This window comes from Lytechinus pictus, chromosome 1 (assembly GCF_037042905.1).
Source record: "Lytechinus pictus isolate F3 Inbred chromosome 1, Lp3.0, whole genome shotgun sequence".
In the NCBI taxonomy this organism is placed as follows: Eukaryota; Metazoa; Echinodermata; class Echinoidea; order Temnopleuroida; family Toxopneustidae; genus Lytechinus; species Lytechinus pictus.
The window spans coordinates 25,355,457-25,374,065 of NC_087245.1; the positions used below are offsets into that span (position 1 = coordinate 25,355,457).

Sequence of the window (18,609 nt, forward strand, 5' to 3'; positions counted from 1 at the left end):
TGTATTTATAAGCCCTCTTGTCAATGTACACATATTTACAATCACTATGCAATGCATGCATTATTGAGTTAACAGATACTTATTTTGTTCTTATGTGGCTTTTTATTATTAAAAAAGGAATGGTTGATGGTACTTTAGATTATAGTATGCATGTGATTACATGTATTTGTGTTATGGAATAGAGGCTTTCATGTTGTGGTACAAATGTAGCATGCTCTTCAGCATATCCCTCGCTGCACGTATAGGCCTTCTTAGCCCCCTTTCATCAAAGTGTGATTAAGCTTGTTCTATTGTTAGAAACAAAGGCTTGAATTTGAGGAATGATAATGAAAGCTTTCTCGTTTAATGAAAGGAATTCTACATTTAATTTCTCTCAATAGTTATTCAGATCTATCTTTAAATATTCACAATTTGTGATCACAAGTTTTGGAATGGTTTAAGGATATTACAGGTTTTCTGTTTCTATTTTAGTTCATTGTCATTAGTAGACTTAAAAGAGCATTAACATTTACTTTGGAAGAGGTTTATTCTCACTTCATATTGCTATTATTTCTTCTAATCATCATTACGATAGGTTTCATTTATACCATGGTCACATTTGATCTACGGCGGCCGTACGGCGAGTCGAAAACAGCCGTTTTATTCATTTTTATTCAAACCATCCATGTATAGCTGGTACAAAAAATTTTGAAACGGCTGTTTCCGACTCGCCGTACGGCCGCCGTAGAGTGAATGTGACCAAGGTATTAATGTTATATTTCTGTAACTTCAGGGCAAAAATCAGCAAATAATACTAATAATTTGCATTTTATTTGATTTTTTTTTAATTAAAAAAACTGGTAATTTTGAGCAGTCATTTCCTTTTTTTTTTTAACTTCCACCATAAAAGTAATACAGTAACATTATTTACATAATTTTGTGTTCAGCATGTTGTCATTGTCAAAGAAGCATGCAAAATATGTTTGCTCATTTTTATTTTGAAGGGTTTACATAGCGAGTGTCGAGTGTTCATAGTTTTGATTTGCACATCCAGAAATATCATCTTTGATTTATTATATTTTATTACATTAGTAGTTTTTCATTGCAAATGATTTGCTTTACCCCTAAAGACCTTTGTGCTTACCAAGACACATCTTGTGATCTAATCTGAAAAGCAATTGGAGCCTACATCATGGATATTTGAAAATTGAAAGAATATTGTCAAATGTTGATCATAAAGATAATTGTTTAATTACTATATGTACCGCTCAAATTTTGGTTTATGTGAGCATTTCAAATTCTAAATCATGAACATAAATGCCAAATCAGCTTTAAAATCACCAAAATAAAATAAAAATGTTTTCTCACTTTTTGATAAGATTGTATTTTACAGAATTCTGCAACCAGCTTGGTTCATACAGTGTGAATTGAAATATTGAAATGTGACTTCTCTTGCGTCAAATTGTTCCAAAATATGTTTCCATAAAAAATCAATTGAATAGCCAATTTTGATTGCACTGGGCTTAAGTGTATCATTAATCCCATTGAGTCTTACTGATAACAACATATCATTCCTTATTCATCTGAAGTTATTATATTTCTTCAATTGATTGAATACAATTTGAATTTAACTACAGTTCCATGAGGATTTTTAATCATGTATTAATTTTTTGTGTGCACTCAAAACAAACTGTTTTAAGATGTAAGTTTAAGTAGCTCATACAATATAATTCAAAGCATTATGACACTGCATGAGATAAAATTGTGATTGGTTTTATTTTTGTCTTTTATGTGAATTTCTAGTCTGAATACCAACTATACTTGAATTTGTTAGAGTACAAGAATGTAATTTATTAATATTACCAGTGTAAGATACCAATCAGAGTAATTATTTTTCATATCATGAATTCAATCAAATCAGTAACTGAGTGCATTGAAAAAAATGGCTTAGATTCAATCTGTATCTGGTACAAATTTAAACTTAAAAAATAGCATTTATACTGATAATACACGTTTCGTGTATAGTACATGTCAAATTATGATATTGTCATTATGCACTTCCAGAGGACTTGGATTTCATTACCCGACTAGCCTGTAGGCCTTTTCATACAGTGTGCAAGACTTTTAAGAATGAATCTTGCCATGTCCGCATTTACCTCACCTGGGTAGAGTGCAGTAGCACTCAGACAAATTATTTGCTGAAGGATGTACTTATGTTCCAATCTGTGTTCACCTTTGCAGCATTCTTCAGCAAGGTCGACAGGAAGGGACAGAGGATCAACACGTTATCGGTGGTCGTATGGCATGTCTTAGAGTATGAACACAGCGTTGTAGGAGAAGAGAGCTTTGGGCAGTTCCATGAAGGGGATACTTATGTCATCAGGTGGCTATACAACGTAGAAAACACTGGTAAGTCTTAGTTTGAACACACTTATTGTAGTTGTGTATTAATATATGGCATCTGCCAGTGTATCAACTCACAATAATATGAGTGAGGGACTTGTTTCATAAAGAAATTGTAATTATGGTCAGAAAGTCATGATTATGGTAACTTTTTTTATTTTTATTTATTCATTTCATTTCCAGGCAAGAAAACATGACAGCAATAGAAACATTACAAAAGAAATGTAAAATTGAGCACCAGCCAATGCCTGGGGATCACCTAAAAGAATTGAAAATTCTGTCGAGAGGTTCTCCACATTGTCTGGTGTCTACATGGAATAACACAAAATAGCAATAAATTCAAACATGTAATTACAATACTTCTATATAAATTAACCTTCATCGTAATAAATATGAATAGAGAAACAAACAAAAAAACGAGGTTATCAAACTAATACTTTAAGAAAAAAAAAACCAACATGGCATATGGTTCAGCAGATGCTAATAAAAATATTCAAGGTTTCTATGTTTGTTATCCATTGACAAAGCTACAATGATAAAAATATTTTTCATGACATGTGTGCCAGCAAAAAAACCCCAAACTTGATAAAGTTTCATGAAGGGTATGCATTTTTAAGATAGAATGATTGATAGAATAATGCCCCCAAAACCCTACCATACATCCTGAATATTATTTGTTTGGTTGGTTTTATTGCTTTAATTGAAACGATCACTTTGGTAGATTTAATTGCAGAGATTGTGATATTCTATATTTTCTGTTTAAAGATGGAAATATATTTTTATAACACTTTAGTTTGCAATAAAGACCTATGAAAGTAATTTTATGAAATGGATTTTATTGATAATACTCGAATAGTATCATCAAAAGGTATCAGTATCATCAACCACTTTCCCCTAAGAAAAAATATAATTTGCATCATGGGTGAGATTGGTGAATATTCTTTAGAAAGAAATGCATGTACATTTATGCACATTTGTGTTTCAAATATTAACAGGTATGAAGAGCTTAAAGGGTACCGCATCAAGGTGGGGAGGGACCCAGGGGAGGGAGAGGTGCGCCTACTTCTTCTGGCAGGGGCAGCAGAGCACCATCAACGAGAAGGGGGCATCGGCCCTGATGACGGTGGAGCTGGACGAGGAGAGGGGTCCTCAGAAGCAGGTGGTGGAGGGCAAGGAACCGGCTGCATTCTTCCAGCTTTTCAAAGGGAGGATGGTGGTCCATGTGGGCAAGAGAGAAGACGAGCAGACAAATACTAAAGGTACAACATTTCAACATTTGAAATTGAAAAATACCCCCCCCCCCCAATGGGAGAGATACGGCATTCTCTCTTGGAATGAGTAGCAAACTAAGGAAAAGAGCAAAATCAAATCAGAACACTTTGCAGTGGCATGAAAACGGGGGAGAGGAGTAGCAATTGGCTGCCCCGTCCCCCTCCCAAACAAAACAAAAAAATGGGAAAAAAGGAAAGAAAGAGGGAGAAAGAAAGAAAAAATTGGTAGGAAACTAAAAGAATACATGCATATGATATGATAGGACCACATTCATTTACTTCAATGCAATCGCATTGGTGATAAGGATTTAGGAATTATCTGAGATAGGCCTGCCTGGCCATATCTGAATAAGAATTCCTCAGAAATTAAATTTATGAAATAAATGCTTTTTGGAACAGACATAGTGCTTCCTTTATACTTCTCCACATCATTGAAAGTGTTTATCTTTGTTAATGCAGGCCCCTACAGGTTGTACTGTGTGAGAGGGGAACACACCAAAGAGACTAGTCTAATGGAAGTTCCTGCTAAGATGAGGAGTCTACGGTCCAGGACCTCTTTCGTTCTTCTTACCCTCAGTGGAGTCCATAACAAGAAGGCTAGTCTGCATCTTTGGCATGGGGCCAAGGTTTCCAAGGCAACCAAAGAATGTGCTCAACATGCTGCTGCTGCTCTGAAAGAAAAGTGAGTTTGGGTATCTATCTGGTGTGAATGGATGATTGAATGAATAAATAAACAAATAAAATTACAAACAACGAAAATAGAAATACTATTTAAAACAGAATGTACTGTATGTAGATCTCTGTATGTTTCTGTAGCTGAGTGGTCCAATATGGACAAAAATCAGGGTTTCGGCAAAACACAACTATGCATTTTATTTGTTCTTTTATCTTGTATCATGTAAATGAAATGCAATGGGCATTATCTGTATGAACATGCGCACCTTCAAAACATTTCAATTTTTTAGATAAAGGTATAAAATGTTTTTGTTGTAGTCCTCTTTGAGGGCGTAACATGGACTTCCAAGCTTATTGTAATATAATTTTTCAGTACTTTTCAGGTTATTCAGTGAAAAATTCAAAATGACTGAAATACGGTGCTTATGATTATTGAATTTGTTTTTATTTATATTCCTGTGAAGCTAACTATGTTCTGTATATTCTGATTTTTGTCTATCATATTATAAAGTCTTCCACAAGAAGCGGGGCTATCAACCGATTGCAGCATCACATTAGAAGAGATGGAGGAAGGCAAAGAATCAGCTGCCTTCACCAAAGCTATGGGCAAAGATAGGAATACATATGATAGTGCAATGAGTGGTAAGTCTCTTTTGCTTCTCTTCCATCAACTATTTATGAAGAACAGATTAAAGGTAAAACAAAAGTAAAGGACCAGAATAATGTTAAAATGGTGCAGATAATTGTTTAATGCAAGGGAGATCCTAAGGTGCGCCACAACCGTTTTACACATTTTAGGATCATGGTAGATCATTTATAAAGCAATGGAATGAAAGAAGCTTTTGAATAGGCTCATATCAAAAAGAAATTGTATCAAAATATAATCATGAATTTTTCTGTGAAAATCTCATATTTTTCTACCCAATATTTTTAATTTCAATGGTTATTCTGTGTACTAAATTTACATATGAAAATTTCATATGCCCTTTCAGATCCTCTCAAGTACGATTATACCCCAAGATTGTTTAATCTGACCAGCGGCTCAGGAGTGTTTGTATCCAATGAAATTCTCTACCCTGCAAGGTCAGCAGAATACCCTTCTCCATACCCCTTCCTCCAGTCAGACCTGTATTGCGGGGAACAACCAGGTAAGATTCTTAAACTAGATAGATAATGGTGGTGATAAGGATCATGATGATGTAGTCATAGACAGTGATGTGAGTATATCGTGCTGATTTCTGGTGATGATGGTAGTGTTGATGGTGGTGGTGTTGATGATGATGATGATAATGATGATGTTGATGATGATGGTGGTGGTGGTGGTGGTGGTTATGATGATGATAATGATGATGATGGTGGTGGTGGTGGTGGTATTGGTGGTGGTGGTGGTGGTGATGGTGATGATGATGATGATGGTGATGATGATGATCATCATCATTATCAATATAGGATATAAAAACAAGTCTTTTAGTGTAAAACATTGCAATAAGTTATTTGATTACTACTTTGTGAATATATTAGCAAGAGCTTTGTGATGTTATTGTTTCCAAGAAAATTATTTATTGAGTTGTAGTTATGTACCATCTCTATTCATTTTCCTTTCTTTCAAATTCAGCTCTCTATGCCTTAGACAACCACTATGAGATATACCTCTGGCAAGGTTGGTGGCCCGCTGATCACGAGTCGGCCTCAGGGACGACCAAGACCGGCTCAGCAAAGATCAGATGGGACATAGACAGGAAGCTCGCAATGGAGACGATCATGGCCTACTGCAAAGGTGTGTAGATTCCAAATGATTGTACTACCATATTTGAAATAAAAAGTGTACACATCGCTCCAGAAATTCCGTGAGTTCTGCAGAATCAATGTTTAGTATTTTTTATAGTATTTACTGATATTTTATAGTGCTGGTGTGTACAGTGTGTATTTGAAAAGCTGTCCTTATTATGTTCTGAATGTGAAGGTTTTTTTTAATCGATTTTCTTATTCTTATTGCAGAAAAGAGGCCGAAAAACCCACCCAAGGCTTACCTGGTGTATGCGGGGCTTGAACCTCTAACTTTCACAAACCTGTTTCCTTACTGGGAAGTCAGAGAAGATGTCATGAAACTCAACAAAGAGGTAGGTTCAATGCATTATGTAATCTTCCAGTGTCGGATCTAGACGGGGGCACAAGGGACGAGCACCCCTTTATTTTTTCTGAGACTTGAACATGCACTTTCAATTGCTAAATCTAAGAAAGTTGTCATCGGCGCCCCCCTCTATTTCAAAATACTGGTTCTCCCACTGTTCCTTGATCCCATATTCATCTACTACCCCTTAGGCCAATAATGGAAGATGGTGTACAAAGAAGAATTAGTCATGTGTTTATGGTGTGTTTCATGATAAAGTATTTGAAGTGAAACGTGGTGAATTCTTATCCCCTATTATCACAATGTATCCAGCTCTGTGTATGATAATTATGATGGTTATGTTACTCTTGCAGCGACGCATTCGGGTACTCTGCTTTATTTGTGAATCATTTTCTATAATCATTCTTATGTTTTATTCTTAATTTCCCTTTTTTCAAGCCTTTGAGGCTTTTTAGGACACCTTTTTTTCATTATTTTTTTTTTTAATCTCATCTTATTGTTTCATGATTATATTTGTATATATATTTTCAAATGTATGATATTTGTATGTTTTACATGTATATATTGTTGAAAGAAATAAATGAGAGTATTTTCATTCTCCCTCAACTCAAAATAAGTTTAGGTATAATTCAAGCTATATGAAGTAATGGCTAGTGGCTAAAAATAGTGCCCAAGGATGAGCATGCATGGGCGTTGTTATTGTTTGGAACTCGGTCAATCAATTACAGTTCTCATTGTCGGACTAGCTGCCCTCTTAATGAATTTCATATTGGATAAGGCAGCATACCTCTCTCCAATCATTTTACTTTCTCTCCTGTTCTATCCTTCATCAGTCCTCCTCTCTCCATCTTCCACTCCACCCCACCCACCCCTCCCTCTCCTGCCTGATTCCAATACTTGTCTGGTTTGGTATTCCAAGAATGTACATACAACAGCTGGTCACCTTGGCTAAGTAGATGATTTAAAGACAGGGTCCTCCCTGCACGTCAGCAAATAGATGTATGGGTTTATTTTTTACCTGAAACAATGACCATAGGGAAATATGAGGGACTTTTTAATCTGATGAATTTCTACCCCCACCCCCTCATAGTGTATTCTTCTTCATTAAAATAACAATCAAGTGATGTAGTTACTCACTGCAAGCATACACTGTGAATTCAGTTTGAACATCTAGGCCCGTATTCTGAAGTCGGGTTTAACTTAAACTCAGGTTTAAAGTTGTGGTTTAAGTATGGACAGCCAATTGTTACATAAATCACTAACAGTAGAGATATCATATTTCAGCTCATTTGGCTCTCAAATCATTCATAATTGTCTAGGAAGTATATATAGATTATTGTCTTCACCATCGATGAATCAAGAAAGAGCACAGCAAACATAAGAAACGTACAACTTAATAAAAAAAATTGATACTTTTGGCTGTCCATACTTAAACCACAACTTTAAACCTGAGTTGAACTTAAACCTGACTTCAGAATACGGGCCCTAATAGTTTTCATTTGCATGCACACAAAAAAATGAGAGCACAACATTTTATGCACTATCTATAGATCTTTGAGGGCTCTCCCCAATTAAAGGCATGCAGTTTACAGTTAAAAACAATACACAATTGAGGAAATTACATGCATATAAAAATGAAATGCATATTTCTACTCCCATTATAAAAATTGCATCATCCATCTCTACTTGCATATTCTCTCAAATTATAACATCTCAAGTAGCCCATGTAGTGAGGTAGAAATTGAGCAAACATAGGGGGAGGTGTCTGATGTGACTGTTTGTTGTAATCATTACTCTCATATTATCAGGTCTTAGAACTAAGGCATCCTTTTGATTTTGAAGCAGAATTATAAACTTATTATAGTTTGGTTTATTAAAGTTAACCTTTCTTTCCACACTGAGGAAAAATGCCCAAAATGTTTTTTTCAACTTTGTTATTTTCCTCTTTTCCTCTTTTTTTCTGATCATTCCATAGAGTGGGAAGAAAAGTGACAAAGCCATCTTGGTGAAGGATGTACTGGCTAAACTAACCAAAGCGACGTATACCATGGAGGAGATTAGTAAGAGGCCATTACCTGAGGGTGTTGATCCACTCAAACTGGAGACGTATCTATCAGATCAAGAATTCAAGGTCAGTAATTACACCACATTTAACATTTATAAATATTTGTATTAAGTGTTACTTAAATGTCGCATGTTATTAGAATCATTAAATTATTATTATTTATGTTATTATTATCATCATCATCATCATTATTATAATATTATTTTTGTTAGTAGTAGTAGTAGTAGTAGTTAGTAGTAGTAGTATCATCACCATCCTCATTATCATCATTATCAATCATCATCAACCATCATCAACATCATCATCATCAACCTCATCATCATCATCATCATCATCATCACCACCACCACCACCATCACCATCAATTATATGAAGCATTCTATGATCACCTCTTAATCTTCAAATTGGCAATATCATCATTTTTCTGCCATTATTTCATCTTTATTCTTAGGCTCCTTCATCTGAAAAAAAAACCTCAAACATTTTTACCATAAAACGATATATACATGCATTAATATACTAATAACAGACACAGAATATGTAAAATTGTCAGTATTACTGAAGATTGACTGGTAATAAAAAAGTTTTTTCCCCAAAACACAGAATTTGTTCACTGTGTCTGGAATTAATCAGCTTGACACATTTGTTGTTTCAGAGTCAGCTTAACCTCTGGCATTCCCCTTTAGATTCTCCTTCTAATCTTGTAATACTTCCTATTGAAAGTGATAACATTTATTCTTTTAATTGGTGTAAAGTTTTCTAATTATATTTCATCAGTGCAAATGAGCATTTTTTTCAGATGCAATGATCTAAATATAATTTCAGTTAATCAAATTGTAAAAGGAAAAAAAAATTGGTTTAACTCTTACTATGCCATGCCCAATACCCCTATAGTGCCAGGGATATTCGAGGGAATCCTAAATTGACCGAAACGTAAGCAGAGACCGATTTTAAAACGGTCATATCTCTTTACCCGTACGTTGTATAATGAAACCTTCTACATATGAAATGATGCATGGTTCATGAACTTTATGATCATGTTATGACCTTTCATATTTGCAATCGGAAAAATTGAGAAAAGATGAAATATTTTACATAGTTTTTTTTCAATAAGTAAAACCTAGAAAATTACGGTTTCATGAACATTTCAAAGAGTAAATAACCTGAGTAATTGTAGAGATACCAAAAAATTAAGAGGATAAAATTAAAGTTCAATGTTTACCCTTTCAAATGACGTATCTATTGATGAAATTGAGCAAACAGAAATATGAAAAATAATGCTCTTTTTAATGAAATACTATTTTGCTATTCAAGTTATTTCCTCTGAAATGTGAGAGGGTTTATACACACGAAATAGAAACCGACCTTTCCAAAAAAGGGCATTGTCGTCGATCAAGTGACCAATCACAACACAGCTGCGATCCCCACGCAAACACACACAATAATATATTAGAGCCATGTATCTTCACAGTGCAGCCAACCGTACCCTTACATTCGTGTAGTCTTCAAAACAAGACCCTGTAATTTTTCAGAATGCGCGGTATTCCGAAACAACCGCTATGGGGGAAACAAAATTATTAGCGCAGTGTAAATTTTATGTCATTTCAATTCTTGTCAATATTGTCGTAATGCAAAACATGTTTTTAGAAAAATCGTAACCTGGATACGATTTGTGGTGTGCGATGCACTCAACTATATACTGTTTTGGATAATGTAGGCGATTTCTATCCAGTGTCGGCAACAGACATTTGCGACCCTCTCAACTATCGATCAAAAGCATGAATCAGTGTAAAGTTTGGCCATATTTTGTCAGGGTCGATTCGTCGTACATACTATACGGGCTTTCGTACTGTAACAAAGTTATTGCCAGTCAGAAGGAGACAAAATATAGAAAACTAAAGATGATATATTGAAATATAGATAAAGAGGGATCGGACAGATTCAATACTAACGGGTTTGGGGTGTAAAATCCCACAAAATAATATGGGCGTTTTTGGCAAAGTACACAGAACTAAGAAAAAATGTTTATTTTTCGTGAATCAAGAAGAGGAAATACAGATCAGTTACAAACTAAAAATAAATTCAATACAAATTTTCAAAAAGAAATTTTAGTTCTATTTGTTCTGTATTTGTGGTCTGACCCCCCCCCCCCCCTCGCCTTACAAAAAAGTGAGGTCAGGTGGAAATGTTTATGTTGATTTTTAGCCCTTTTTGTGATGACCAAGGTTGAATACACAATTAAATGTATTTATTACAAAACATAATTCTAGCATAATATTCATACGTTATCATTATTACGTAAATAACTGATCTCACATCTCTCTTTCTCTCTCTCTCTCTTTCCATCTATCTATCTATCCATCTCTCGTAATCTCTGATCTCTCTCTCCTTTCTTTTTCATGCCGTGTTTTTTTTTCACTTTTATTTTACTTTTATATCTTTGCATAGATTCTGTGCTTAAATGATAAACGATAATTTACAGTGAGCTAATGAATTATAATGAGAGTAACAAAACTACTACTACTACTACTGCTACTACACTACAACTACTTTTTACAGCAGTACAAAAACTGGGTGTCCTGGTCGGACAAATGAATCGCTTAAAATATTATGAACGTTGATATTTGTGAACACTCATTCTTAAACTGTCAAAAAATGTTAAGGTTGATCCGTTTTGAAGTAAGAGACCCCCCCCCCCCCCGGCTTCCAGGGTAACCAAAATTAAGATAAATATAATGAATAATTACGCAATTAGAATTTTGTGATTACAGTCATTATAAGACTGGTATTCTGACAATTTACAGACTGTAATCTGGGCCAACTATGCATCTCGTACATGCCAAGGAATGGACAATACATGCCGGATATTCTTTTTCGTGTGGATAATATCATGCAATATGAATATGAAAATATAATGGCAATTTTAGACAAGAAAAGGGCCCCATTGCATATTATGTCTTTGAATAATTGATTATTTTCAAACTTTAGGCTTCATTCATTCCGCAAGCGAGCAAAGTAGCCACCTGTCTGATAGCGACTGCATTTTTATTGTTCATGCCACCAAGTCATGAACAATAGATGCCCAGACTCCCTTTCACGAGGAATGTCTAATCCGCACTCCCTCCTGACCTATTATCGAGGAGAGCAATTTAGCACAGGATGTTCATAGAAATCGGGCCACGCGCGCGTCTTTTGATTCGAATACTTTCAAAGGTTCCGATACGCACAATAGCTTTTCTCTCCGTTGAGATCAAGATTAAGATTCCTCCGTCTCTTTCCCCAACACCTTCCATTGACTTATTGCCATTAAAGTACATAATTTTTATTCAAATATTTGTTTAGACTTTAAGACATTTAGCATCGACAATATACGTCAAATTTCCTGTAATCTAAATGATGATGATGATAATGATAGGGATGATGGTAAAGATGGCATGGATAATGTCGAGAATGAGAACAAGAAATCACGGGGAAACAGCACACCTTGTAGCTGAAGCCTATTTTGCATATTTAGAAATAAAGGATAAAGATAAGATTTATGATTGAAGAAATGTATAGGCTATATAATCCTTGACAAATCAAAAATACAGGAAATTGAAAGATAAAAGATGGAACATAAATAACGAAGCAATGGGGTTTGAAGGTAGAAATTACTAACAATTTGGAGAAATTTAGATCTTTATAATTTGTTGAACCTTACGATTGTTTATTCAAATAATATGTTTGTAATGGATCATCTATCAGAAAAGTAAGATATTGCTTTCGACAATATCAGAAATTATATTTTCTACACCTCTTTATTTGTGATATTTATAATTACCCCGTCATTAAAAATATCAATCTAGTAAGGATTAATTTTACTTCCCCTTCCCTGAAATAAAAATTAAATGGACATTATTTGCTGTTCAAATGATATATAAGTGACACCACTAAGTTTCTTTATACCGTGCATTGTCAATATTCATGCAGTAGGACTTATGCACAATCAACATACTCGATATGTTAGTACAATTTACATTTCCAATTATTAAATTTGCTTGATATATTATTTTTTTTCCATTTAGTAGTAATCCAGTTTATGCTTCCCGATTTGCCATATGAGCTCAGCGTGTAGGGGAATATACCCATTATATTTTTGCTGGCAAAAAGGGAGAAACAAAAGAAAGTGGAACATCGGAAGAAATTATGCATTGATTGATATAAATTATTTCTCGCTAATAAAACAAATGAGGAAGAATAAAAAAAAACGCATTACGGAAAATGCATGACATTCACAGAATTTTGTAAATAAAAGATTATGAAAAGTGCGTTTACTCGCTTGATTCGCTCACTCACACTTTTCTTTTTTTTTTAATCTTCCTTACACCCATCATATTTTTATTTCACCCTTGTCACATTGACAACATATATTTTGTTGATGATCAAAATAATATTTAGGTTTCTTACCGTAACCGATGCAAATTTGATGTTTATTTTTTCCACCAAAATTGGTACGTAATTTGGTGTTGTTATCAAATTTTCCTGATCCATTTTTTTTTTCATTTAGTAGTATATGATATCAGATTTGACATATGAGCTCAGCGTGTAGGGGAATTTACCCATCATCGTTTTGCTGGCAAAAAGGGAGAAACAAAAGAAAGCGGATCATCGGAAGAAATGATACATTGATTAATATAAATTATATCCCGCTAATAAAACAAATGATGAAGAATGGGGGAAAAAACGCATTGCGGAAAATGCATGACATTCACAGAATTTTGTAAATAAAAGATCATGAAAAGTGCGTTTACTCGCTTGATTTGCTCACTCCCATTTTCTCTTTTTTTTCTTCCTTACACACATCATACTTTTTATTTCGCCCTTGCCACATTGACATCATATATTTTGTTGATGATCAAAATAATATTTAGGTTTCTTTCCGTAACCGATGCAAATTTGATGCTTATTTTTTCCACCAAACTTGGTACATTATTTGGTGTTGTTATCAATTTTGCTTGATTCATTTTTTTCGTTTAGTAGTATATGATATCACATTTGACATAAGAGCTCAGCGTGTAGGGGAATTTACCCATCATCTTTTTGCTGGCATTGATTGCCCTTACACATTTTTGTACACATTGCCTATTGACTTGGGGAAAAGCGAAGATTTTACAAAATAACACGACTTTTTCCTCGTAAATTTCTTAACTATTCTGTTGATTTGAGAAGCGATACCTTTGTTTCTAGAAAGAAAAAATGTCTGCTCTTTCATATTTACATTTACTAAAAATCCTGAAAACACTTCAGTTTGGCGCAATTAGCAATTGATTCGGAAAACACCGCCACAGATCCAAATACCAGCAATGTACCAAAACGGCTCCGCCGCAGGGAGAGGTTAATTATCACTTTTTTTTGCTTCGTCCTATTTTATTCGAGGAGAAAATTGAACAATTCATATTTTTGTGAGAAGTTTGAATATGATATTAATAAGCGTAACAATATCAATAATTCTTTTTTTATAATGGTAGGGCTATAAAAACACAAACGAATATGAACCATTATTTACCTGATCTTAAGTTTATAAAGAGAGAGTTTTGCTGCAGGAGAAATGCAATTAATATGATTACAATCATTTTTATGACATAATATGTAATTATAATATTTATGACTGTTTTCACAAAATATTACTAAACTTTGAAATTCAATAACTTTGTTATTTGTTATCCGATTTTGATGAAATTTTCGGTATTTTGCTCAGTGAATTCTGCTTTGTATATAAAACTATAAATACTTTCAGCCGGGACCATCCCTTTTATACTAAAAAAGAAGGTGAAAGAGAAGAATAATGATAATAATAATTATAATAACAATAACAATAACAATAATGATAATAATAATTATAATAATAGTAATACTAATAATGATAATATTAATAACAATAAGAAACGAATAAATAAATAATGAGTGTGATGATTGCAGTGCGCAGACGAGAGTTGGAAATGACAGGCTTCTTTACTCATATATTTATAACGAGAACAATTTTGTGACAATGCTAAAAACAATGTATAAGACCTTTCCCCCGCCCCCCCCCCCCCAAAAAAAAAATCCCCAAACAGTGCACATTTGCAGGCAGAAAAAAGCCTTGACACAAGAATACTACCATACTGGCCTGCAAAAGACCCGATCGATAGCTCATGAATATTCATGTAACAATAGCGAATGGGCGAGTAGTGTTGGGTGAGGAACATCGTACCGCTCGGTCATTGGTCAATTCCGAGCTGAATGTCTTCACACATTCGCCGTTGCTCTGCCCATAGAAGTACGTGTATTGCTACACACAACCGTTACTAGTATATCACACGTGTCAATAGGGGAAATCTTGATTCAGATCGCGGCAATATCCGAAATCAACTCTTGAAAATAATGATGCAAAAATACAATTTTACTCAAAAAATGTCTATGTAAACCACTATTTTTTATATGATAAAATGAATGGTGAATTCCTGGCCAGTATAACAACATAAAAAACAGAAAATATGGTGTTGATTTTCTGGCTGTAAAATTGGTTTAAAAAAAAAAGTTCTCTGGGCACGCATACGTGCCAATGGCATTAGAGGGCTAAGGGCACGTATAGCTGCCAACGGCATTTAAAGAGTTAACTGAACTTTTTATGCACAATTCACTATTCTAATATTACAATTTCATTTCTCTTCAATTTCAGTCTGTCCTGAGTATGACCAAAGATGAGTTCTACAAACTGCCAATGTGGAAACAGAAGAACCTCAAGAAAAACAACGCCCTTTTCTAAGCAAACTGTTGCTATGCCAGGCAATATTTCAAAGACTTATGTTACATGTTCATCTGTGACGGATGGGACTCCTGCAACTGTCTTCAAACAAACCCAATATTTCAATCTGGGTATTTTTTGAGAGGTTTGAATGAGTGAGAATTATTCTTTGGAAGGATTTGTGTGGATGTACATGCTGTCTGCTTCCCTGTGAGAGGGCAGTTGCCGAATAGCCTTCCTGAAGACATCAACACTTAAATCTCGTTTGAATTTTTCAAAAAATTCTTTGAACCTTAATATTTACTTCTTAATTCTTTATTGGTATTGAGCCTCTACAGTGGAATTGGCACTCACAATGTTATAATAATTATGATGATGATAGTAATAGTATATATAATTATTATTATTATAATTATTTTGATGATGATCAGAGAGAATGCAGTCAATGGAAATGGAATGGAATGCATATCTAATTAAGGAGTACCTCGTCCTCTGTATTTTCCAACAATAAAATATCCCTTTCAAACCCCTTTTTTAAGCAATCTCAAGATTATGATTAATAGTATTTGTTTTAAGGAATTGTTTTAAGGAGCTTCCTGTGATTAATTCTCAATGAATAAAATGTCTTCCATCTTATTAGCTGAAATTTATTTCAATTGTGACTTATCATTTGTAGCAAATTAAGCAATAAAACTGATTCCTTTCGTTTCATTAAGATAAGAAGACGTGCAAGAGTATCACTATTTGTTTATCAAAATTATTACGGGCATTCTTATTTCGCTCTGACATACTGCTTCTGAATTGTATTTGCTTTTTGGGGAGCCTGCCAGCCATACTCAATAATAAAGTAAATTTTTGGAAACTTTTTTTAGGTGATTGAACTTAGTTCCTAAGTAATTTTGAGCTTGAACTAATCAATACAAATTCAAGATTTAGTTGGGCTATATACACGAAGTGCGAGATTCTTCTCTCAAAGCAGGAAACTTCTGTCTTGCTTTCATAGAAGTTTACTCTAAGGGTAGTACCAGCAGAATGGATTCTTTTTTCATGAGATGGGGAAAGGGTAGAAATGTCTAAATATGAGAGGTAAATGGCTATATATTGTGGGAAGTAAAGTGTCAAGAAATTGACTGAACTAGATCAAACAAATGTTGCAGATCTGACCAGATGATCATGTACACATACAAGCATCTGAGGCAGGGTCATCGTGTGAAATTGCCGAGATCAGTGTGATCATGATAACAATGATTATGATGTAAACAAGTCCAATCATGATGGAAACAAAATGATTGTGAACAAAAAAATTGTTGTGAACCAAAAAAAAAAAAACGATTGTGAATAAAAATGATCGTGGTTGAAAATGTTTTCATGTCAGTCTGCCAATGAAAAACACCTTGTGTGAGTGAAATGAATGAATGTAAACTGAAAGAAATCTGTTATATATTCTGCTCATTGTAACCCGGGGCTCTGTTACACTGTTCAGAATGATGCGAAGAGAATTGTAAATAGAAATGGCCAGAACTCCTTGAATTGACCTGGATATTCACATTAATCATTCAGTATCATTTCTGTGTCTTTGTGAAAAAGGAAAAAAAATATTTTCTTGCAGATGAATTTCTGTATATTCATTAATCAGAATTTTTCTTATATCTATCCTTATCACTGTCCTGAAAGAAAGTCTACTTACTAATTATAGTATTTATATATATTTACCATTACACGAGGGCAGGAAAAGGAATAGATTCATGATGGTGGTGGTGGTGGTGCTTTTTATATATCAGTGTATAGATGACGTGATGTGGCTACTCTCCTAATGCCCAAATAATAAAGAATGTTTTATTGTAACCTAAAGTGCAATCTGGCTTTGTATGGGTGCTTCATTACTTTATGAAATGTAAGGAACAGACAGATGGTGATATTTGATTTCAATCTTGGTAGTAATGTGTGTCTGATACATATCAGAGACTGGCATCTCACTCTTTTTATGATTTTGATATTGATTATCATGGTGTGCTTCCGACTAGCAAATCAAAGTTTGTGCATTTTATTTGTTTGTTATTGTAAATATATAATATTGAGTAGTTGCAGTTGATTCAGTACACATGTAGTGATATTGCAGTACAAGATATAATGTTATTTAGTCCTAATAATCAACACCAATCAATCGACAAGTTAGAGAATCGGAACTATTTTGATAAAATCCAGCAATTGGAGATACATTGTCTTAATACTTGGTGTGTATGACAAATCGGGAGTTGGAAGTATGAACAAAGCCTTGTTACATTCACCGATAATCATTTGAAGTTAGACAATTTTTCATGCAAACTAGTGCTGTATTCACATTTGTCAGGTGACGACTGCAGGAATGTTAAATCATGCATACATACATTTGTAAGCAAGTTATATATACGACTTGCTGATAGATTGAATTATAGACAATATCTTATCGAGAACAATCCAAATATGAATGCATTTATAAAAATATATATTATCATACATTTGTCAATGAATTTCTATTCCTTATATCGCAAATCCATTACTGAAACACAAAATAGGACTACATATTTGTAAAAACGAGTGTATACAGTATGAATCTTTTATTATAGATTTTTGAGATAGCATCACTGCCTATGATAATTATAGAATTTGCTTGAATGTTATTTGAATAGAGCAACCCTTTAATCCTGTTGATTGACCAATGGCAAATCAATCGTATTTATATATTTATTTTAACGTCTTTTAGCTTATTTATTTTGAATTATTACAGTGTATCTATGTCTATTGAAGAGCGTGGGAACAGGAAGGGTATTAATTTGTATATTTCACTACCAACTTTATGCTCTTCTAGTTTCTGATGAATGAGGGCGCCATTCATCAACCTCGATGATAGCTTTAACAAATCGACAAATACTTTATTACTTAATGTCAACAATGAATAGAACAAACTGAATCAAATCTTCTCGTAATATTTTTTATTATGCAACTCAGTGAAATGTTTTATACAAGATCATGCCTTGTCTTATTATTGATTACTGCTTTATGTAACATAGTTTGATTTTATCCGAAGACTTTGAAGCTTTATTGTGTTTAATGAATATATCTTGAGTTGTGCTATCTCTCGTGTTGAGGGAGACAGAGGGAGAATGTTTGTATTTACTGATAATAAAGTGATGTTTGTATTTTCTTGACTATTTTCCTGTGTCATGAATGCCGCATTTTTAGTAGGGCTTCTTGTATAGAGTTGTCTTCTTTCAATAAAAACTAGGAATTGTCTTTGAAAAGAACAAAGCTTGATTTTGTTATATCTTTTTTATTTTGT

The 18,609-nt window shown here is 33.9% G+C and overlaps 1 protein-coding gene across 3 annotated transcripts in view; it reads left to right on the forward strand.

Annotated features, from left to right (window-relative positions):
• The window catches only part of LOC129259840 (supervillin-like), a 34,279-nt gene extending 15,701 nt beyond the window's left edge, over nucleotides 1-18,578 (forward strand). For all 3 annotated transcript variants that reach the window (XM_064099015.1, XM_054898014.2, XM_054898015.2), the window contains 9 exons: nucleotides 2,221-2,388; nucleotides 3,378-3,641; nucleotides 4,113-4,335; nucleotides 4,840-4,970; nucleotides 5,321-5,476; nucleotides 5,944-6,105; nucleotides 6,327-6,448; nucleotides 8,435-8,590; nucleotides 15,225-18,578. In XM_064099015.1, coding sequence (XP_063955085.1) covers nucleotides 2,221-2,388; nucleotides 3,378-3,641; nucleotides 4,113-4,335; nucleotides 4,840-4,970; nucleotides 5,321-5,476; nucleotides 5,944-6,105; nucleotides 6,327-6,448; nucleotides 8,435-8,590; nucleotides 15,225-15,311 — 1,469 coding nt within the window. In that variant the 3' untranslated portion in view covers nucleotides 15,312-18,578. The remainder of the gene's footprint in view (nucleotides 1-2,220; nucleotides 2,389-3,377; nucleotides 3,642-4,112; nucleotides 4,336-4,839; nucleotides 4,971-5,320; nucleotides 5,477-5,943; nucleotides 6,106-6,326; nucleotides 6,449-8,434; nucleotides 8,591-15,224) is intronic.
• Nucleotides 18,579-18,609: the final 31 nt, after the last annotated feature.